Here is a 25,091-nt window from a genome sequence, read left to right on the forward strand (position 1 = left end):
TTTTAGCTAAGCAGCCACCTATCACTTGCCGAATCCCTGTCCTGCGTCAGGACTGGACACCGCCGGGACCTGAGAGTGTGGCTACACGAAGCTTACGGCATCGGGCCTAATAGAACTATATTATCCACTTAGGCAATGGACTGCTTAAAGTGGATTTAGAAACATATTTATTTTGCCTGGAAAACCCCTTTAAAAGAAGTGTAACAGATAGCAGGGAACAATTTACTGTCCTCGCTCCCAGGAAGCGCGGGGCGGCCATTGTGAAGTCCTGCATTTAGTAACGCTCGGAAGTTTGTCACTACAGCTACCCGCTGCGCTACACGACAGGTTACAGAGGAGCCGGAGATGGGACGGAGAAGCAGTTGCTGCCGATAAAGGAGTCATCACAATCCCTACAGTGTATTAGCATAATGATCCCATTCAGAGCAAATGGATCATAAATGCTAAGAGAATGGAGGCGGATTCACAAAGAAACTTCAAAGATCTCACTAGAAACGGTAAACTCTGGGGGGGAAAATGGACTGGAGCAGACTGCAAACTGTTAATGATCCAAAAGCAGCAGTCGATCTTGTATCAAAACGGGAAGACAAAGGAGAACAAGTCCTGCGGCGGCCCGCACTGGGCCAGGTGGCGACCCATCTCCTATCGGGGCTTTCCCAACAGCTAGTGCTTGAAATTTAAGTCCTCCATTTACTCCCAGGCCACATGTAGTGTAAGCAGCTGCAGGGCTGATGGAGTTTTCCCAAAATGCCCTGCCAACGTCTGCAACCCCTGACCCCGGCAGGCACCGCAGACCTCCAGAGAGCGCTTCCAGGGCGCCTCCTTGTGGCCGATCCCATCTAGCTGCTGCAGCTTATCTACAACTGAACTCCAGCAAACGTATTTATGGACATGAAACCGGGTCAGAAGGAAAAAGCGGAGATAAGGAGTAATGTCACAGATTATGCCAGAAGCCTCTATGGATTCATGAAACAGGAAGAAAAATTACAAAATGTACAAACACTGCGACTATGAGTGGGATCCTCCCTCGTATCCAGGTGTTGCCGTCTCCTTATGTCCTTATGAAATTTGCTTTTGCACAGAATTATTGCATATTCTACTTGGCCTGAGCAAAAGTTTTCTTTTCTTTATGGGACTTCTTTATAATTCTGCTTTTTGGCTCATTTACATGGATTGTGGCTTTAGGTGTTTATTTCCGTAACTAGAAAAGATAGATCAGATAGGATCCGATTCAGGCTGTTTGGTCCTGATAAACAGGATACACAGGGCAGATTCTGTGAAGATTTTTTTTTTAATAAATCAACGACAACAGGACGAATATCTAGTGATAAGCGAATGTGCTGGGATAAGGTGTTATCTGAGCATGCTCGGGTGCTAACAGTGTCTTCCGTGCGCTCGAAAAACATGTTAAGTCTCTGCGGCTGTTAAGACACAGCACATGGAGGGGATTGACTAACAAACAGGCTAGATGGCCGCAAAGCATGCATGGATAGGATAACAGCCGTGAGACATGCAGCCGTAGGGACTCAAACATATTATTCAATCAAACCGTAGACACACTGCTAGCACCCGAGCATGCTCAGATAACACCTTATCCCAGGACGTTTGCATATCACTACTAATATCCTGCTGCATCCTGTTTTAAAAAGTGCCAAAACGATATCCCTCATCAGGATGCAAAAAAGTGAGCCCAGCCTAAAATACACTGCACACATTAGATAAATGTGGTCAACCATCTGTAGAGGAGTCACACTAAAGGCCCGCAGGCAAAATCCGGCCCACCATATCATTCTCTGTGCCCCACAAGGTCAAAACAAAGAAGGACCATCTCTTCACGTTCCTTCGTATGGAGAGCTGGTTGGAGCAGTCTTGAAGTCTGTGCTGTAGCTCAAAATCTAAGATGGCAGCCGCCCCTTGTGCTGGCACAGGGAGCTGATGCCATCTTGAAATCTGACATGATGCAGTTAATGTTTAGTAGCACAAGGAGTTGGTGCCATCTTTGCGCACGCCGCGTCAGCAGTCAGCCTGCACAGTCCGCGCACGCCGCATCAGCAGTCAGTCCGCGCACGCCACGTCAGCCTGCACAATCGGTGCACGCCACGTCAGCAGTCAGCCTGCACAGTCCGTGCACGCCGTGACAGCAGTCAGCCTGCACAATCGGTGCACGCCGTGACAGCAGTCAGCCTGCACAATCGGTGCACGCCGTGACAGCAGTCAGCCTGCACAATCGGTGCACGCCGTGACAGCAGTCAGCCTGCACAATCGGTGCACGCCGTGACAGCAGTCAGCCTGCACAATCGGTGCACGCCGTGACAGCAGTCAGCCTGCACAATCGGTGCACGCCGTGACAGCAGTCAGCCTGCACAATCGGTGCACGCCGTGACAGCAGTCAGCCTGCACAATCGGTGCACGCCGTGACAGCAGTCAGCCTGCACAGTCCGTGCACGCCGTGACAGCAGTCAGCCTGCACAATCGGTGCACGCCGCGACAGCAGTCAGCCTGCACAATCGGTGCACACCTTGACAGCAGTCAGCCTGCACAATCGGTGCACGCCGCGTCAGCAGTCAGCCTGCACAATCGGTGAGCGCATGCTCAATTGCGGAGCTGCTCAGTCTTCTGAAAGTGGCCGTGACGGAGTACTACACATCAGCCTCCTATTAAAAATCAATAGGATATAGAGGTGTAGTACTCGGCCGAGGCCACTATCAGAAGATGGAGCAGCTCCGCAATGGAACATTTATGGCTGTCGGCTGCCGACACCGAGAACAGCTGACAAGCAGGAGTGCCGGGTGCAGGACACTAACCAATCAGACATTGATGACCTATCCAAAGGAAAGGTCATCAGTAGAGCTGGGCGAACCTGAACAGCAAAGTTCAGCGTCCGTATTGAACACCTACTGTTCGAGCCGAACCCCGAACCAGGAAGTCCGTGGTACTGTTCTCATTTGGCCATGTCATGCACATGTCAGCACGGCAAACACTGCTTATGATCGGCTGTAAAATCATTAACACTGGTCAGACAGCCGCGGTTCCCATGCTGTCAAATGATAGCGCGAGGCTGCAGCTGTGATCGGAGGTAAAACGTTTATGTCCAGTCACTGGCGTCGGTTGATGGGACTACTGCTTCCACCAGCCTAAGCCTGCTGGCGCTAATAACAGGGAGAGCAGGCAGAGGCTGTTGGGAGTATTTATTATTATTAGCCAGCATCTGCGCTCTATTTAAAAAAAAAAAAAGAAAAAAAAAAACATTGTGGGGTCCTCCCGTTTTTGACAACCAACCAAGCTAAAGCAGGCAGCTGAGGGCAGGTATTCTCAGGCTGGTAAGGGAACATGGACATTGCTGCCCCCCCAGTCTAAAAATAGCAGCCCGTAGCCGCCCAGAAAAGGCACATCAATTACTGAATGGGGTCCGGGTACTGTACTGGTACCCGAAAAAGCCGGTCCCTAACATCCGGGGGTCCGCCCCTCTTTAGTCATCAGTGATAAAGTAGTGGACAATGTCTTTATGCTCTGCATTATTTCAAGTAAGTAGACCCGAGGTCTGTCAGGGCAATGTGGTCCGTATACGGACTGTGAAACACGAATGTCTGAGTTCAGCCCAAGAAACTAACTGTAAGCTCAATTTACCTTTTGTTAATACCTGTACTGATTTACTGAGCTTGTCTCTCCTTTACTTTCTGTAACAACCCTCTAATTCACCAATATCGGCCTGCTCAGCACTTCCTGACTTGCACATTTTGCCCTTAATTAGGGAAGCATGAAGAGAATGACAGGCCTGCTTTATTCTGAGGGCTTTGGTGAAATGGAATCCATTGAAATGGCAGATTATTGATAGGCAACCTTTTTAGAAAAACAAATATTCTATAGAGCTTCACGTCTTATTGACAGAAGTACTGTAAGAAGTCATTGCCTCCCTATAACTGTAAAGGACAGCAGGCATTATCTAATTATCTTCTAACCAAATTGCACTGGATTATTAAACCTTCCCAAATTAACGGTTTAATTAAAGGGGCTGTATAGGCTTTTGAAACTGATGAACCAACCTTAGACTAGGTCATCAATATCAGATCGACAGCCTTTAACACCAGCGACTGCCGAATGAAAACACTTAACTGAACTGCACTATGGAGCACCTTTGAATGTGCAGTGGCTGCTGCAGAGTGCTGCAGATCAGCTCTTATTCAAGAGAACAGAAGCTAATCTGCAGTACTCAACAGCAACCGCTACATGCTGAAAGGGGCTGTGCCAGGTAGCTCCTTTCAATGTGTACATCTGGACATCAGTAAAGCCTATAGCAGCTGATCGGTAGGTGTACTGGGTGCCAGACCCCCAATGATGTAATATGGATGATGACTAAAGATGAGCAATCCCACCGGACAAAAGTCCAGTGCAAAGTTCGGAGTTCTGGGGGAAGAGAGAGAAAGAATGAGATTTTTTTTTTTCCAGCTCCAAAGCTGAGGTCCCCTTACATTTATTTTAATGGGGTTTGAGTTCTGGGTTACGTTCGCGTACCCGAAATGAACTTTGAACTAAAGTTCGGGTAGAGTACCAGAACCTGAACTTCCAAGGGTACGCTCATCCCAAATGATGACCTGTTCCAAAGATGATGACCTAGGTTTGGTCATCAATAAATACCTTTAAAAAGAAATATATAACCAGCTGTCACTGTAAAATTGCACTGCAACTGTCGCGGGAACTCAGCATTTCCATTAGGCCACGTTCAGTATTCGGTCAGTATTTTACATCAGTATTTGTAAGCCAAAACCAGGAGTGGGAGAGAAATCCAGAAGTGGCGATGTGTTTCTATTATACTTTTCCTCTGTTGGTTTTTGGCTTACAAATACTGATGTAAAGTACTGACCAAATGCCGAATGTGGCCTTAGAGGACAATATGCAACGAAAAGTCGCCATGGAGCCTTATTCATAATGTTGCTGTTGTGATTTAGTCCATAAATGTACCCGTCTAACACACGTGAGTAAATAAAGACATATACAATTACCTCGTTATTAATGTCAAAGACGCCTTCTTGAATTTTTTCATAAATTTCTTTTGCTGTGTTTATGAATGCCTGGAAGACAAAAATAGAGGAAAATATGAATTACTATGAAGTGATGGTTATCACCATCATGTCCAGAAATGAAAGGCACGAACCTATGCGATCATACAAAATACAATGAGCGGATACAACCATGAATTTAAAGGGCAAAGATGAACAACATATGGCCAGCACACCAACAGTAAACTACTAGACTATGGAAGCAACGCCAGCGAGCACTGCCTATATAATGCCTGTGTTCCTATGAAAAAGATTTCCTGTTTAGTAGTAACCAACTATCAGATGTTGAATATATTATTTATTATGCTTGGTTATATAGCACCAACACATAAAGCAGCGCTGTACACACATTATCATCACTGTCCCCATTGGGGCTCACAATTCCCTACCAAGTATGCCTTTGGATTGTAGCAGGAAACAAGGGGGAAAACATACAAACTCCCCTCAGATGTTGTCCTTGGGATGAGAAATAAGAAGGCTGGATCTTGCAGCAACCCTGAAGTGCTCATATGGGGGGGGGATAAATCCAGAGGGAAATAAATCTTGTCAGCAACGTCAAATACCACTAGCAAGGAATACAATATTAGAGTGTTTTCCTCACATTTTGGGGTGCTCTATAGGCTTGTGTCATTAGTTATTTCAGGGAACAGGTCACCAGTGATTTTACACATATTCTCCAATCTGGAGGCAACATGGTAAGCAGCAGCAGGAAACAGATTATTCATTGGATTCAGGATGTAGGAGTCCAGTGGGCGGTCCTAGCAGTGATCTACAGCATTTAATGTACAGGTATGCATGCAGAGACACAAGTCAGCCACCAAGAATCACAACCGACTAATGACATAAGTCATTTACCAAACACCCTCGGTGTTCTGCTCAGCTCCCTACTGATAGACCATGTTGTGGAATCCTACAGTATTACATTCAATATCTAGCACAGATTAAGTTGGGATCACACAGAAATAAACACTAAATTCTATATAGTCTCTAAAACATCTGAATAGCAACAAATAAATCATTTGCAGCTACTACATAACAGGTGCCCATGTAAGACCGCGAGAGCCATAAACCACCACCATAGGGAATGACAGGCCTCAGCCGTGGAAAGCGTTAAGTTGGGCTTTGAAGCATCGATTCCACAGCCCGGAAATCTTTCCTGAACTGTCAGGGAAGGCAGCTATATTAACCAATGGTGAAATTACAGAGCAGCTATGAAGTCACCGCAGTAACAGATAGCAGGCACACACTTTTACGAGCTGCCTGCTGCCGAGCTAGAGCCATTAAATATTAATGGTGACCTTCCTAACATTGGGCAGCAGACACTAGAGATGTTACGCTTCAGCGGCGTGCACTAGGGGAAGATGACACTGGCAATGGTTTATGTTCTGCACAGTGCAGCCGCATTTGCCCGCAACATTTTTTGCAGGGGAGGACAAGGATTACTGAGCCCCCATGTCCCCGAGTCTTCACAAGGTGCTTACATGTAGATTTAGAAGATGAATACAACCGTGCCATGCCGAGCATTTTCCAGCAGGAGGATATTTTATGGTGCCAATTAGAATGGAGTCCCAGCCATGTATTCACAGTATACAGGTTTCAAGCTCCGTAGTACCTAGAACAGCTTTAACCCTCAAAAGTGCTTTTCTTCGGCTTTGGTCTTACATCTTTTTGTAAACTTCTCAGTCCTAACTCTAGATGACCTAGGAACTTGCCATTCACCTCCTCCCCCCGCCCTTGGATAGATCACAAGGCATGCCTAGAAAACACGTCTATAGTCACATCCTATCTAATGTTGCTAATGGTCCATGTGACTGCTGTAAAGCAGATTGCTAAATGTCGTTAACAGCAGCACAAGCAAGATCGCTGCCCCCCCCAAAATAACTATAGAATTTTTTGAGAAAAAGGCGAATATAGAAAAAATAAAGTATTATGAAAAAAAGTATGTGATCTGGTTTTAATTAATCAATATAGATTGATCATCTATTACCTTTATTTAAAAAAATAATACAATAAAAGTGTGTTCAAAGTCTAAAAATTTTATTATTTATATAGGGCTTAATCAGCAGGTAAACGGTGTTGCAAGTTCCCTAGTATTACACTTCATAGAATCATAGAATGTTAAGAGTTGGAAGGGACCTCCAGGGTCATCTTGTCCAACCCCCTGCTCAATGCAGGATTCACTAAATCATCTCAGACAGATGTCTGTCCAGCCTCTGAAGACTTCCATTGAAGTCACTACCCCCTCGTGGCAGCCTATTCTACTCATTGATCACCCTAACTGTCAAAAAGTTTTTTCCAATATCTAATTGGTAATGTCTCCCTTTCAGTTTCATTCTTTTGCTTCTCGTGTTTCCATGTGCAAATGATAATAGGGATGATCCCTCTACACTGTGACATTCCTTCAGATATCTGTAGACCGCTATTAAGTCTCCTCTTAGCCTTCTTTTTTGCAAGCTAAACATTCACAGATCCTTTAATCACTCCTCGTAGAACATAAATTGCAGACCGCTCACCATCCTGGTAGGTCTTCTCTGAACTTGCTCCAGTTTTTCAATGTCTTTTATAAAATGTATATATCCAAACAATAAAAGTTAAAGCCTGCTCACCCAATCTGTCGTGTTTAGGAGATCCACTTACTGCCAGGATGCTACACGGAGTTGAAATGGAAGAGGAACACCCATGATGCAATAGCCACAGGAAACAACAAATATTTGTTGTTTCCTGTGGCTTTTATAAAATGTGGTGCCAAGAACTGGACACAGTATTCTAGATGAGACATGACCAAGCAGGAGTAAAGAGAGATCATTATTTCACGTGATCTAGACGCTATGCTTCTCTAAATACATCCTAGAACTGTTTGCCTTTTTTTGCTGCTGCATTACACTGTTGACTCATGTGCAGTCTGTGATCTATTCGTGTAACCTAAGTCTTTTTCACACGTCCTGTTGCTTAGTTCTATTCCTCCCATTCTGTAGATGTATTTTTTGTTTTTCTTGCCCAGATGTAGAATCTTGCATTTCTCCCTGTTAACTAACATTCTATTACTCTCTGCCCATTGTTCAAGCTTATCTAGATCCTTCTGAAATCCTTTGCATCATCTGCAAATTTGATCAGTTTACCTTCAGCACCCTTATCTAGATCATTTATAAAAATGTTGAATAACACTGTGGCAGGACAGAGCCTTGTAGTACCCCACTTGACACACACGTCCAATTGAATGTGCAACCATCATTTACCAGTGTTTTGAGTACGATCTTTGAGCCAGTTATGAATCTACCTAACTGTACAATCCCATACTTAAATCATTTTTCAATAAGGATAGTATGAGAAACCTTATCAAATGCTTTGCTGAAGCTGAGATATACTATCTATATCAACTGCATTTCACTGATCCACCCAGTCAGTGATTCCATCATCGAAGTAAATTACACATGACTTGTTTGCTACAAAGCCATGCTGGCTCTGGTTAATTATTGTATTCTTATCCAAGTATTTAAATATATGCTGTATAATTTGTTCAAAGATCTTTCCTGAACCAGAAGTAAAGTTCACTGGCCTGTATTTTCCTGGTTCCCATCTTTTTTCCTTTTTTGAAGATAGGGACAACATTTGCCCTTCTTCAATCTTCTGGGACTTCTGTTGTTCTTCAAGATTTTTTTTAAAGATTCTGGCTAGTGGTTCTGCAATTTACTCTGCTAACTTTTTCAGTACCCTAGGATGTAATTCATCTGGACCAGGAGATTTAAATTCATGTAAATTAACTAAGTGTTCCCTCCCCTCACCATCTCTGTTTATAGTGTGGATTCTTACCGGGCTATGTCTTCTGCACTTCTGGGTGTTGCTTCCGTCCCGCACCACCATCTTGTGACCACATTGTCTAACTGACATGAAGCCAGGCAACGGTCTCAAGCTCTCAAGTCTATGAAAGCCGTGTTCTGGCTTTCAAGGACTTATAATGAGTAGTGACTTCTGGATCGCCCAGAAAATAGGTCAGAAACTGCTGGAGACTGAATAGAGGGGCGCGAATAACAATAATATGGGGTACAATCATGCGTGTCAGTGGAGGCTACAGAGGATGGGACAGCTGTGTGGAGCAAAGGGTAGTATAAGGGCATCTGTGAAAGATAATGTTTTTCCTTTTACTGCATTTAGACGCAAAGTTTAAAAAACAAACAAAAAAAAACAAAAAAAAACAAAAAAAAAAACACCTCACCTGATAATTCTCCACTGATCCATCTGGACAGGGATTCAGTGGTAGCATCACAACTACAGTGCAAGACTGCTGCAGCCAATCACTAAACTCAAAAGCCTTGTGCCATCTACTTCTCATGATCATTGATTAGTTGCAGGCAGAATGCCACCGCTGAGGCCATGTCAACAAGCAGAAGAGGTGGCGCTGATGCATGAGGGGATAAGTAATGATGATTTTGTGACTTTTAAACAGTAGCAAATATTACTGAAGTGCAAAAAAAAGAAAACCCCTTTAATTATGACTCTTTACAAAAAAAAACAGAAGTTATATACAGTAATTTATTGCTAATTGACAAATTTAAAAAAATAAATAAATAAAAAATAGAAAACATGGAGTTTAATTTTTGCAAGTCTAACCCTATGGTTCCTCCTGAGATATGCTGCACAAGAAGCAACCCTTTATCCTCCAATTATTGAAAAATGAGGTTTAGCTAAGACAAATAAATTAGGGCCTCATTCAGATTTGCGTTTTTTGCATACGAGTGCTATTCTTGTTCTCCAGATACATAACTCGTACCTGTGATAGTCTATGGGGCTATTCACATGTCTGTGATTTTCCATGGACAGAGTGGTCCATGCAAAGTCACAGAGACACATTCGACTTTAATTTGAGTGCCAGATCAGAATTGGCAATGCAAGTCTATGTGTCCGTGGGAAAAAAAAAAAATAATCGGATAGCACTCAGATGGTATCCGAGTGCGGTCTGATTTTCACAGACTGTCAAGTAGGAGAAGGTGGAGAAACTTTTTCTCCATGTAAGAGGAAAAACTGATGACATTCAGACCACACTGATCAAAATAATCGGTCTGCTCCTCTCGTACGTCATAAAAACGAATGTGTGAATAATGACTAAAAGGAATGACTGGGTAATGATTATTTGAGACAATTTGTTCTAGAGCCAGACAGTAAGCCTGACAGTACAACATGGCCCTGTGAATAAAAAGTATCAAACGCTTACCCGATTGCTACCGTGCAGACCTAGAAACCTCCCAACGTGTATGGAACTACTCTTACCCCATTACTAGCGTGCAGACCTAAAAACCTCCAAATGATGTATGGAACTACTCTTACCCCATTGTTAGCGTGCAGACCTAGAAACCTCCCAACGTGTATGGAACAACTCTTACCCCATTGCTAGCGTGCAGACCTAGAAACCTCCCAACGTGTATAGAACAACTCTTACCCCATTGCTAGCGTGCAGACCTAGAAACCTCTTAATGATGTATGGAACAACTCTTACCCCATTGCTAGTGTGCAGACCTAGAAACCTCTTAATGATGTATGGAACTACTCTTACCCCATTGCTAGCGTGCAGACCTAGAAACTTCCCAATGCGTATGGAACAACTCTTACCCCATTGCTAGCGTGCAGACCTAGAAACCTCCTAATGATGTATGGAACTACTCTTAATTGCTAGAGTGCAGACCTAGAAACCTCCTAATGTATGGAACTACTCTTACCCCATTGCTAGCGTGCAGACCTAGAAACCTCCTAATGATGTATGGAACTACTCTTACCCCATTGCTAGCGTGCAGACCTAGAAACCTCCCAACGTGTATGGAACAACTCTTACCCCGTTGCTAGCGTGCAGACCTAGAAACCTCCCAACGTGTATGGAACAACTCTTACCCCATTGCTAGCGTGCAGACCTAGAAACCTCCTAATGATGTATGGAACTACTCTTACCCCATTGCTAGCGTGCAGACCTAGAAACCTCCTAACATGTATGGAACTACTCTTACCCCATTGCTAGCGTGGAGACCTAGAAACCTCCCAACGTGTATGGAACTACTCTTACCCCATTGCTAGCGTGCAGACCTAGAAACCTCCTAATGATGTATGGAACTACTCTTATCTCATTGCTAGCGTGCAGACCTAGAAACCTCCTAATGATGTATGGAACTACTCTTAATTGCTAGAGTGCAGACCTAGAAACCTCCTAATGTATGGAACTACTCTTATCCCATTGCTAGCGTGCAGACCTAGAAACCTCCTAATGATGTATGGAACAACTCTTACCCCATTGCTAGCGTGCAGACCTAGAAAGCTCCCAACGTGTATGGAACAACTCTTACCCCATTGCTAGCGTGCAAACCTAGAAACCTCCCAACGTGTATGGAACAAGCAGGAAGCTAAGACGCCCCCTCCCCTTCTCCTATTGGTAATTCTGGTCATAAGAGGGAGATGTAAATGATTGCGGACTGATAATACACAAATGCTGACAGACAATACATGGCCGGGCCAATCAATCAATCTATACATCAAGACAGATGCTTCTCAGATTCTTCAGAGGATTAGCTGTCTTGTGGTTTGGGCTCCCATCTCTGAAGTTTGAGATGCCTCTTCAGCATAATCCTTTACCCACAGAGTCTGTGGAGTGTTTTATATAGTTTTGACTCTTATTATCAACATTTCCATAACTACCAGACTAAACAATAGCACTAAGCAATTTCACGGCATTTCTGGCCAGGGTGTTTGCTTCATTTTTTCCTTTAGGCTATGTATACCTTTAAGCAGCAGGATTTTTCCCAGCCACGTAATACACACGACTACAGTGATGTAGGGACCGGACTAGGCATAAATAACCCTGTACAGCAGACGTATACAAACAGCGACACTGCCCCCAAGAGCGACATTCAGGGAGCACACTGCAGCAGCCATGGCAGGGTGAAAAATAGCAGTGACAGTGTCTGGAAAAACACTGTGCGTATGGTACAACGCTACAGCTCCTTATTGGGCCCTACAATCACATCCCCCAAGCTGTTGTACAGGAGATTTAGAATGAGAGAAGTAGAAAATTCAGGACTTTGTGAAGCAGCAGGATGGCTCAGTGGTTAGCACTGTAGTGCTGAGGTTCTGGGTTCACACCAAGGACATCGGCATGGAATTTGTATGTTTCCTCTGGGTTCTCTGGTTTCCTCCCACACTCCAAAGACATACTGATAGGGAATTTAGATTGAGAGCCCCAATGGGGACAGGGATGTATATGGGCTTAAAATAACTAAAATGAATAAGATGCTACTGTCAGATAAAAAAAATGAAAGCAGGAAGTGTTCATCAAATTTCACTCCTCTGAAGGCTGGCTGGGCTTAAAAATCGGCACTGCAGGGCGTCACTATCTTCTTCTTGGCAAATCAAAAGTGCCAGACACGCAGAAGAACGAACCCGTAATTAGCTGCTACGACTCAAAGTACAGCTATAGCTGCTGAAGGGGTCCCTTAATATTTGGCTGCTTGTAAATCAACCAAATGATCTTACATTTGCATGTATGGATTTATCTGTAGCTCTACAGTGGATCAGGTATGGACATAAATGAGAAGCCCCTTTATGTAGTTTCTCCCAGAAACCACATTAATCACCTATCCAAAAGATAGATAAGTGTATGATCATTGGGGCCCTGGCTATCAAAGCAGTGATCCATCTCTGCTCATCTGTGGACCTGACATCTACAGCCCCATTCGCCTCCTGATGCAGAAGTGAGAGGGGCTGGGGTTACACCTTTAAGATTTACACCATTCAAGATTTACACCATTCAAGACCAGAGAATTGAGTTGTAGTGAGCGTGTGCAGTGCAGGACCAGGAAATTGAGTCGCAGTGAGCATGTGCAGTGCAGGACCAGGAAATTGAGTCGCAGTGAGCATGTGCAGTGCAGGACCAGGAAATTGAGTCGCAGTGAGCATGTGCAGTGAATGCAGCAGAGGTCGCACATGCTCTCTACTGCTCCATTCATACCGAAGACTTTGGGACCCTGGTTTTCGTGAGAGTTGGACCTCCAAGGGTCGTGCATCCAGAGATCAAACATTTATCAGCTGTCATGTATGCACAAGATATGTTGATAACAGGAGGTTTTAATAATGATCTTTGTTTCTATGGTGCCAACACATTCTGCAGTGCTTTACATTACAGGCTTTCCCTTTATACTAGCATACACAGGGTATTATAAAAAGTATTGAACAATGAATCATTTTTTTTTCTCTTGTGGTGCTGATCCCATCCAATAATTGGATATGCCCTGGAAATCTCTGCACATAGAGGGATCTCATGCACATCTAAGAAAGTAAACAAGGTCCACGGTGGAAAAACTCATCATCGTCCTCCTCATTTGAGCAGTGGCAGCGTTTGACTGTTGAACTTGCCACCAGAGCTTTGTTTCCTAATTAACAGGACTGATATGTTTTCACCTTTAAAGGCCTTACAGCTCCCCAGAGCAATCAATCTACTGCAGCTCAATTACTGCACCGCGCTCAGGCCGCAGCTAAATAAGGCAGAGAGGGTGGCTGCAGCAGGCGGAGGGCAATATGAATATGCATGGCTTCTAAGTGGGTGATCGAATCATCGTAGAGGGGTCAGGAGAATTTGCTGCAAAATAATGAAAGGAATTAATCATCTCACACTTTCGTCAAGCACTTAGGAAAAAGCAAGTGCATTTTTTCAGGCGTGCCGCTAGGATAGAGAAGACCTGGCCCCGAGCCAGTTGCGAATTGATTCACAATTCTCTGAAATGGAAGTTTTTAATTTTCAAATAACGATGGAGGGGGGTGGGGGGGGAATTTCCTGGGCTTGCGATTAACATACCAATTATCGCGATGGCCTAACAAACCGTGCTAATTGAAAACGGCGGTCAAAAGCTGCACAAATCCGAGCAGCTGGGATCCCGTATGGGGTGTTCAGTTGTTCGCGTTAAGTAAAACATTGAGCAGAGCCATGAAATCCTGAAAACGTGTTATGATAACTTCATGTAAACAAGCACTTAACAACTGGCACACGGAGGGAAGCATTACAGCGCGCGCCGCTTCCTCCCGCCCTGGATTCATTACGGGGGAAAATCAGTTAAATTAAGTCCAAGGCCTCAGTTTATTTTAGGTCAAGAGAAATTATATGCGGATTTATGGCTCCACAAATCTCGTACTGTAAGTGTGACAGCGCCAAGAATGGATCACTGTAACTTTAGAGCAGTATACCGTTTAGCCGCAATTACCCACAAATAAACATCAGACAATTCCAATTTTCAATGGCTGACATCAAAAACAACATGGAAAGGGCTCTTATAGCGCATTATGCTGTCGCCAGCTTAAACAAACCAGCTTTGTTAGGAGAACGAGCACCAGATGAATCCCCGTGCAGCGGTGGGGCCGCGCGGCCAGATGTTTGGAATCACATGCACCACTTACTCTAACATACCTTAGCGTTCCCCTACTGTTCAGCGCTATATATTCAATCTTTCAACACGCATCAAGTTCAATTACAAAAATCTAGGTCTCCGTGTGCTCTTTGTCTGGCTTCCTGCTCCAGCCTACTATTCCTCTTGGCGAGTAAAACCCCAATTTGTTAGATGCTTCCTGGGCTGCACGTTTTGGCTCAAGAGAAAAGAACACCAAGCTGGCAAAGAAGAGGACTAGAAACCATGGCTGCCAGGACACAGACCGTTCTCAAGCATTCTTAAAGGAGAATGGCCACAAAGACACTCTCTTTTTCAGCTCTATACCACCATGACAATCCCTGAAGTTAAAGGGGTCGCCCAGGTAATAAGTGCTTTTAACGGGGGTTCAGTCTTGTATAAAATTAGAATTGATATTCTTGCTTTCCGACACCTACCTGGTCTTAGCTGGCTTTTGCTCAACACCCATAATTGGTAGGAAATTATAAGTAAGCTAAGCACCAGAAAGACCCATGGGGGTCAGTGAGGGCGATTATCAATTCTTTACTTATTTTACAATCGGGCTGAGCTGCTAAAAAAATATTTGTTGTGTTATGGCCTTCATTGTAGATGAGCGGGAGCGATGACACGAGCAGGTATCTAGGGTTATGTGTAAACCTCCACAGAATAGCGCAGTAAGGAGCGAGGTGGTACTAGTATGGGCACAACATATAACCCTGAAGCCAAATGCCAGCTGAGTATATAGCTCAGACTGATATTGGACAGCAATTGAAGACTTAAACAGTATTAGTTACTTGTTGAAAATTCAGTTACATGAATACTCAGTGTGGATCTACACTGATCATTGTCTTCAATGTGCGTTCCAGGAACGATAGGCCAGTGTGAACAGGCAGCCAATTATTTGATAAATGAGCAAAATGCTCTCTTATTGGGTTAAATGATTTTAAGCAGGCTTAAAAAGACAGAAAATTCTTCTGCTGCACATCATCTTGTGTAAACAGGACATGTGCTGCTGAAAACAATGACTGCCTATGCAGACCGAACGCTCTGTTATTGATCGCTCTGTGTGCATGGGTAGTGCAGTCGGCCTCTAACATGGAATTAAATGACCATCCATCGGCAACCGTAGCCAAACGCTGGTTATTTAACGGCTGCAGATGGTGCACGGTACACACGCCTTTTTGAGTTTCAGATTAGTAAATGTGTTTGAGAATGTTCCCATGTTAGTTTACAGGCTATACACCCCATGCACACAGAACCGAAGGAGTCAGATTGTGTCTGAAGGAGCTGGAAAACTCATTTACACTGGCCGATTGGCAATTAAATGACAACTGAACGGCTACGTTACCAATTGACTGCTGTTTAATAGCCTGCGAAGACTAAAGGGCCCGTTACACATAGCGATATAGCTAGCAATATCGCTATAACGTCACAGGTTTTGTGACGCAGCAGCGATATTGCTAGAGATATCGCTGTGTGAGATACTTACCTCCAACCGGCTCCCCCGCTGTCTATCGCTGATCGCACGAGAACGTCCTGGACCGTTTCTCGTTGGCTGCTTCCTGCTGTGGTGACGAGTGACGCATGGACGCGGGCGGGAGGACGTCAGGATCGCCTCGTTTGACAGGTAAGTAGTGACCCCCGACCACTGCTATGTCGCTGGTGAGATCTGCCTGTTTGGCAGCTCACTAGCGACCACTTAGCGATGCACCAGCGATCCTGACCGCGTCATATCGAGGTCGGGATTGCTGGTGCATCGCTAAGTGTAACGGTACCCTAACAGACTGCACTTACAATGGACACTGATTGTTGTCGTTCTCAACAGGACTGGTCAGGTTTACACAGGATGATGTGCTGTCATTTCTAACCCCTTAGTGATGGAGCCAAATTTTACAATTCTGACCACTGTCACTTTATGTGGTAGTAACTCTGGAACGCTTCAACGAATCCAGCTGATTCTGACTTTTTTTTTTTGTGTGACATTGGTACTTTATGAAAAGTGGTAAAATTTCTTCAATATGACTTGTGTTTATTTATGAAAAAAAAAATGGAAATTTGGCAAAAAACTTCCTAAGAAAAATGTTCAAACTAATTATTGTGCCCTAACATCAGAGTCATGTCACCCAAAATAATAAATAACATTTCCCACATGTCTACATCAGCAAAATTTTGGAAACAATTTTTTTGTTAGGAAGTTAGAAGGGTTAAAAACTGATCAGCGATTTCTCATTTTCCAGCAAAATTTTGCAAAACCATTTTTTTTTTTTAGGGACCTCATCACATTTGAAGCGACTCTGGGGGCCTATATGACAGAAGGTACCAAAAAGCGACACCATTCTAAAAACTGCACCACTCAAGGTGTTAAAAACATTCAAGACGTTTATTAACCCTTCAGTTGCCTCACGAAAGCTGAAGCAATGCGGAAGGAAAAAATGAACATTTACATTTTTCACAAAAAATTAACTTGGACCCAAATTTTTTATTTTCACAAGGGTAACAGGAGAAAATGGACCACAATATGCCAATATGTGGGGGAAATCTACTGTTTGGGCGCACGGCAGGGCTCGGAAGGAAAAGAGCACCATTTGACTTTATGAACGCAAAATTGGCTGGAATAAAGAGCAGATGCCATGTCGCATTGGAGAGCCCCTGATGTGCATAAAGAGTAGAAACCCCCACAAAGTGACCCCATTTTGGAAACTACATTCCTCAAGGATTTTATGCAGGGGTTAGGGGGCATTTTGAACCCAAAGGTACGACACAAAATTTGATAACATTAGGCTGTCATATTGAATAAGCAGTGGTTAGTGTAGAGCGCAAGTGCTCGCTACTCCAGTTTGAATCGATTGCTCGGGTATGCACCGAATATGGCAAGTGCTTGAGTGACTTGCTCGAGTCCCCCTACCCCCCAAAAAAAAAAAATTTTTTCTTATTTTATATTTTTTTTTCTAACTCAGAGAGTGGCAAAGGGGGATCTGATTTACAATTTTTTTTATTTTGATCACTGTGATTGGGCCTATCACAGTGATCAAAAGGAACCAATAGGACAAATTCCCTATTGTTGCGGGGTACTGCAGCTGCCATTTTTAAGTCGAAATTGTTTTTTTCCTTGTGTGATCGCCGTTATTTGGTGATTAACAGCAATTACATTATAGGGGAATGTAAAAACCTGTCCTGATCATGTTCTCTGTGGCTGAGCTACCCCACGCGGGGGGCCCTATACTCCTGTGTCTCAGCGACGTTAAAAAGCATTGCTGAGGAATAAGGCCCTTTAACGGTCAAGCCTTCCTACGAACACTCCTTTATGATGATTAGCCAGTGTAAGTGCACCCTCATGATTGGAGCTGCGGTGAGGTCTCAGACCAGTCAGATCCAACACAGCAAGCCAGCTTACATGATCAACAAATCTTATATTCTAAGAAAGAGGACAAGGTAGATCCCCTAATGAATATTCAATAACTAATATTTACTCAGATCACTGGTAGGAAATCACCCAGTGTAGAGTATATCACATGATCCCATCATAACCAAAGATAGAAAAATAAAACCGCACAGGCTCAGTGTCAGCTGTATGGTTCAGCGAAGACCAGAAGTGTAGGTAGATTTTATGGCACCCAAGGCAGGAATTCAGTTTGGCGCTACTTTCCATACTGGGCCCCCTGTCCTTCACTGTGTGTCCCCCTTACAGTGCACCGTCGCTATATTAGGCCCCCTCATCATATTCCCCCTCCTAAGTATACTGTCCCCTTACACTGCCCCCCACACTACCCAGTCTCTATTCTGTGCCCCATCATGCTTTTCTGCCTCTATAGTATCCTGTCAATAGCCTTCTCAAAATACTGTTTCAGCGGCCATTCGCCCCCACTCCTCATACTGTTTTCTCACATATTGCACACTGCCCATAACGTCTCCTCACAAGCCCCCATCACTCCTTAAACTGCATACTGTCCCTCCTCACAGGTCCCCCTCGCTCCCCAAACTGTAAATAATTGCTCCTCATACAGTGACCACACCAATCCCTTCCCTCTCACCTCATTCGGTGTCCACACCACTTCCCTGCTCATACTGTGTCTACACCAATATCTCCCTCTCTTCTCATACTGTGTCCACACCAATGTCCCACGCTACTTATACTGTGCCTGCACAATCCCGTCCGTTCTTTATAATGTGGCCGCGTTAATCCCCCAATTCTGTGTGTCTGAACCAATTCCCCACTGCTCCTCATACGGTGTCCACATAACCAACTATTCCTCATACTGCATCTGCACTAATCCCCACCACACTGCTCACTGTGTCCTCACAATCCGCCCCACTCCTCAGTGTGTCTGCACGAATCCCCCTTATTCCTCATACACCAATCCCCCATCCTCATACGGTGTCTCACCAATTCTGAGAGCACCCGCCTTAGTGTGTCTGCGCCAATCCACACCCTGCTCCCTATAGTGTGCACAAATCCATGCTCATACTGTGCCACACCTATCCCTACTGCTCAGTGGTACACACCAATCCACCACTCTGCTCCATATACTATGTCCACACTAATACTGGGTCAGTCTTGCTCCTCATGTCACCTTAAATTTATGCTCCCACCCAAATTACAATAATTCTTCAGTCTCTTCAGTTCCAGTGAAGCACCTCCAATGGTAACCACGCTTCTACGGCGCTGCAGAGTGATGTCAGCAGCGTGATCATTTGATCTGGTTGTGCAGCTGACTTCGCCCTGCCCCAGAAGTGCCGGCGTTCAGGGCTTCAATTGTACTTGTGTCCGAAATACACAAGTACAATTGATTGCAAGGAGCCAGCACGCAGCACCTTCTCCAAGCTGGTTGTCAACTGGCACCTAGAGCGGACACTCACAAGCTGGGGTAGGCAAAATGTACTAGCTGGGGAGACACGTCAGCCCACCACATCAGGTGGCCCGCCACATCAGGTGGCCCGCCGGTGCCTCCCTGCTGGCTGCACCCTGGACAAATACACTGCCTGCTCCCTAGATACACTGCTGGGGAGGACAGTCATCATATACCACTGTATATTTCTACTCCATCTGTGCGATTTTCTTGATTACACTTTTCTTTTCAAATTTTATTGGTTTTCAGTCATTAAACAGGGTAAGGGAAGGAAGGTAGGAAAGGGAATGGGAAGTAAAGAACCTTGTACAGGTACGGAAAAAATTTAAAACTAGAGAACCCACAAATAGGCATTAAATAGCATATAGCAAATAACAAAAAAGGAAAAGAAAATCGACAATCCTTATTATGGGGTAACATTCTTGGAAGGAGATACGACATCCCGGTACTACAACGGCCATGTTTAGGCCTCAAAACATAATACCTCTTAATAGGTGTATTTGATATGGAATTTGTTGTTCCAATTCTTCCATTTTTTTGTATATTTGTGGATGTGATTGTTGTTAATCGCAAATCTGAGTTCTAAATCACTATGTTGGCCTATTTTATCAAGTATGTCCGAAAACTTAGGAACCTCGACTTTCTTCCTTGATTACACTTTTCAACTAACTTTGGTGCAATTTATCGATATTGGTGAAAAGGAAACATGGAGCTGCTCCCATGACACCAGATCCCAACCTTTGTGTTCCAGAAATCCTTTGCAAAATGAAAGAAGTGACCAGATCGGTTGCTAAGTGTAAGGTTTCTCTTTATTCCATCACTCTCCATACCTCACATCCTGGCCATAATTGTGCTGGGAACTGAAGGTTATGAGCTAATAACAGCACCAGGTTCAATAAACGCGGGGACCACAGACTCTGGTTTATTAGCTCAGGGACCACTACATTATTCACCTCTTGTTCTAAAGGTTCAAGAAATTAGCTTTGTCCTAGACCTAAAATACATCTCTCTAGTAGCAATAAAATGCTCAAACTGGGAAAGAATTGTAGGTGGGTAAGGACAGAGATGGGGAGCAGTTCACATTAGACTGAACTGACAGTTTAGTATATGACCATCATCTGGAATAACACCTATGACACCGATCATGTCAGAATACTGCCAATATGGACGGCCACTGGGGATTGCTTTGATAAATGGCCTGTGCTATATAAAAAAAAAAACCAGACACAGAGGGCCTCATGTGTAAAAACCACTGCAGCCAAACACTGCTGACTCCAACAAGAGCCACTACACATACTTCTCAACACTGAAATTGTAACACAAAGAAGGAAAGTCATGAATTTATGGAGATCACAGGCCTGATAAACATGTTAATGATATAGAAATGATGAAAAAAAAAAAACCAAACATTTTCCAAACGTCTCGATTAATTCAGTATCGCCACATTCAGAAATCCCCACACTTCTACGTCTTGGCCGCTATTAATGAGGTTATTAATGGTTGTCTGTGGAATGTTCTGCCACACTGAATGCATATGGGCAAATCAAGATCCCTTTGCCATTCATTGCCACCAATGACATCCCAGATGTGCCCGATGGGAGACACATACTGACACACTGCAGGCAATGCTAGCACATTTACCACACATGGAAGGCCACATGTTGCGCGTGCTACTGTGCGACCCAAACGTTCTACCATCAGACACACAGATTGCCCCAAATAAACGACCGTAGCATTGAAGAACAATATTACAGCAATGAAGGCTAAGAGACAATCAGCACTCCTCCTTAGCAATGGTTGTGGCCTATTCTACAGTGCTGTACTGTACAATTGTTCTCTGAGTACTATCATTTCTATTGGGGCAATCCGTATATCTGGTCTGATGAAGGTCTTAATGACTGAAACGTCATATGTATATGAAATTGTATTGAGTACCTAAAATAATCATTCAAAAAACTGCATATATTTGGAGTGCCATGTGCTTTCTAACTCTTGGATTAAGGAGTGGAATCCTACCCATGCTCCCCGAGAATCAGTGTCGTGTATCCTATCAAACGTGCTGCTATGGCCTGCAGAAACACCGGACTCTTCTCACATTGGGCACATCTGGGACGTCATTGGTCGGCAATTGAACAGGAAGCTGCCAGCAGAGGATCTTGAGGTTATTCTTGCACAAGTACATTCAATGTGGCATGGCATTCATCAGACAACCAGTGATAGCAGAGAAGGTGTGTAACTGCGGGGATTATGGTGCATTGCGTTCACACTCAATGGAGGAAGTTTTGAAGATTTTGTTTCTATTTTCTCATCTTATGCATTTCATTAACCTATCGATCCTGTGATTTCCATGAATTTCCCTTCTTGCTGTAATCTCAATGTTAAGCAGTGTATATAGCGAGAACTCATTTCACTCCAATACAGTTTCTACTGTACAACTTACCGTAAGTTACTTTCACACTGCGTTCTTGCCCACGTTCAGTGGACCCGTCGGATTGCGTCCAACCCCACCACAAAACAGGATTTGGGTGTATGCGCTGGAGCAGCCATAGACTAAAATACTCAATGTGTGCTCTGTCATGCATCATATTCGGGTGTATACGCCTACTGGGAGGCGTATAAGTAGTTTACAAGTTTACGTAGTTTACTGTGTCTAAGTGTCCAACTCCTGTTGGTGTATATGTCTGGAGATGATGAGCACACGTTGAATAAGTCTCAGTCGGCCAGTGCTGTGGAGTTTGAAAGTCGATGTCCAATTTTGGTGCAGTCGGTATAAAATGTGGACCGACTCCGAAAATATATAATAAATTGGGTAGAGTAGTTCAATGCAGGATGTTTTGTTCCTGATCTAAGGATCTGGGCTTTTAGTTGAGATGAATCTGTGCTGCTCTTTATGTACATGCTCAGTAGTGAGGCAGGGCTGTGGAGCCGTAGGTGATTTGAATCTGTGCTGCACTTTATGTACATGCTCAGTAGTGAGGCAGGGCTGTGGAGTCGTAGATGAGATGAATCTGTGCTGCACTTTATGTACATGCTCAGTAGTGAGGCAGGGCTGTGGAGTCGTAGATGAGATGAATCTGTGCTGCTCTTTATGTACATGCTCAGTAGTGAGGCAGGGCTGTGGAGCCGTAGGTGAGATGAATCTGTGCTGCACGTTATGTACATGCTCAGTAGTGAGGCAGGGCTGTGGAGTCGTAGATGAGATGAATCTGTGCTGCTCTTTATGTACATGCTCAGTAGTGAGGCAGGGCTGTGGAGCCGTAGGTGATTTGAATCTGTGCTGCACTTTATGTACATGCTCAGTAGTGAGGCAGGGCTGTGGAGCCGTAGGTGAGATGAATCTGTGCTGCACTTTATGTACATGCTCAGTAGTGAGGCAGGGCTGTGGAGTCGTAGATAAGATGAATCTGTGCTGCTCTTTATGTACATGCTCAGTAGTGAGGCAGGGCTGTGGAGCCGTAGGTGAGATGAATCTGTGCTGCTCTTTATGTACATGCTCAGTAGTGAGGCAGGGCTGTGGGGTCGTAGATGAGATGAATCTGTGCTGCACTTTATGTACATGCTCAGTAGTGAGGCAGGGCTGTGGAGTTGTAGGTGAGATGAATCTGTGCTGCTCTTTATGTACATGCTCAGTAGTGAGGCAGGGCTGTAGGGTCGTAGATGAGATGAATCTGTGCTGCACTTTATGTACATGCTCAGTAGTGAGGCAGGGCTGTGGAGCCGTAGGTGAGATGAATCTGTGCTGCACGTTATGTACATGCTCAGTAGTGAGGCAGGGCTGTGGGGTCGTAGATGAGATGAATCTGTGCTGCACTTTATGTACATGCTCAGTAGTGAGGCAGGGCTGTGGAGTTGTAGGTGAGATGAATCTGTGCTGCTCTTTATGTACATGCTCAGTAGTGAGGCAGGGCTGTGGGGTCGTAGATGAGATGAATCTGTGCTGCACTTTATGTACATGCTCAGTAGTGAGGCAGGGCTGTGGAGTCGTAGATGAGATGAATCTGTGCTGCTCTTTATGTACATGCTCAGTAGTGAGGCAGGGCTGTGGAGTCGTAGGTGAGATGAATCTGTGCTGCCCTTTATGTACATGCTCAGTAGTGAGGCAGGGCTGTGGAGTCATAGGTGAGATGAATCTGTGCTGCACTTTATGTACATGCTCAGTAGTGAGGCAGGGCTGTGGAGTTGTAGGCGAGATGAATCTGTGCTGCACTTTATGTACATGCTCAGTAGTGAGGCAGGGCTGTGGGTCGTAGGTGAGATGAATCTGTGCTGCACGTTATGTACATGCTCAGTAGTGAGGCAGGGCTGTGGGGTCGTAGATGAGATGAATCTGTGCTGCACGTTATGTACATGCTCAGTAGTGAGGCAGGGCTGTGGGGTCGTAGGTGAGATGAATCTGTGCTACACTTTATGTACATGCTCAGTAGTGAGGCAGGGCTGTGGAGTCATAGATGAGAGGAATCTGTGCTGCACGTTATGTACATGCTCAGTAGTGAGGCAGGGCTGTGGGGTAGTAGGTGAGATGAATCTGTGCTGCACTTTATGTACATGCTCAGTAGTGAGGCAGGGCTGTGGAGTCGTGAGATGAATCTGTGCTGCACTTTATGTACATGCTCAGTAGTGAGGCAGTGCTGTGGAGTCGTGAGATGAATCTGTGCTGCACTTTATGTACATGCTCAGTAGTGAGGCAGGGCTGTGGAGTTGTAGGTGAGATTAATCTGTGCTGCACGTTATGTACATGCTCAGTAGTGAGGCAGGGCTGTGGAGTCGTGAGATGAATCTGTGCTGCACTTTATGTACATGCTCAGTAGTGAGGCAGGGCTGTGGAGTTGTAGGTGAGATGAATCTGTGCTGCACATTATGTATATGCTCAGTAGTGAGGCAGGGCTGTGGAGTCGTAGGTGAGATGAATCTGTGCTGCACTTTATGTACATGCTCAGTAGTGAGGCAGGGCTGTGGGGTCATAGGTGAGATGAATCTGTGCTGCTCTTTATGTACATGCTCAGTAGTGAGGCAGGGCTGTGGGGTCATAGGTGAGATGAATCTGTGCTGCACTTTACATGCTCAGTAGTGAGATAGGGCTGTGGAGTCGGAGTCAGGGAAACCGAGGAGTCAGAGGTTTGGATTACCATCTCCACAGCCATGTCGTATCACGGAGGGTTTGGACATAAGTCTTGACGAGACCACTGAAAGTGGGCAAGGACGTAATGTGAAAGCACCCTTAAACAACTGTATCTGCGGTAAACTGCTTATTGAAGAGGCGAGTACTTATACTAGTGAATCATTCGGTCTCGGGCATCCTTCACAGGTCATCTGATGCTGCCAAAAATGTATCGCTATTTTGGACACGATTTCTTGACATATGTTGGGCGTGTATATACCAGCATATCCTTATAGGTGAGCGAGTCCTTCACTGGGAGGCAATGTAAGACGTATGCCTATACAGGGACATACGATGGCGGCTGGTGGAATATTCCCAACATATACCTCTGAAGGAAGCAGAAAATGACGTGCGGACAGTATTATTCAGGCGTTCTGGAAAACAGTGATGGGGATAAGGAATAAAGATGTAGCTACTTTTCTCGCATAGCCATGTAATATGGACCTAAATCAGAAACCAGATATAGCCTTGTACTGCTCGGATAGTTTGCTCCATACTGAAGCACCGGGATGCAGGATACTTGGTGCGGAAATGATCACCAGGCAGAAAATGGAGACGGCATGATTAGTGAGAGGCTGAAATACTAGCACGAAACTGAAGGCAGATGACAGCCTCATTC

At 44.6% G+C, this 25,091-nt stretch overlaps 1 protein-coding gene across 2 annotated transcripts in view; it reads right to left on the bottom strand.

Moving 5' to 3' along the window:
• Window positions 1-25,091, bottom strand: part of RAB2A (RAB2A, member RAS oncogene family) — a 130,228-nt gene that overhangs the window by 15,762 nt on the left and 89,375 nt on the right. For both annotated transcript variants that reach the window (XM_073583949.1, XM_073583950.1), the window contains exon 7: window positions 5,001-5,069. In XM_073583949.1, the coding sequence (XP_073440050.1) occupies window positions 5,001-5,069 (69 nt within the window). The remainder of the gene's footprint in view (window positions 1-5,000; window positions 5,070-25,091) is intronic.

Source organism: Dendrobates tinctorius, unplaced genomic scaffold, assembly GCF_039654945.1.
Source record: "Dendrobates tinctorius isolate UK_male_01 unplaced genomic scaffold, ASM3965494v1 ptg000082l, whole genome shotgun sequence".
NCBI lineage: Eukaryota > Metazoa > Chordata > Amphibia > Anura > Dendrobatidae > Dendrobates > Dendrobates tinctorius.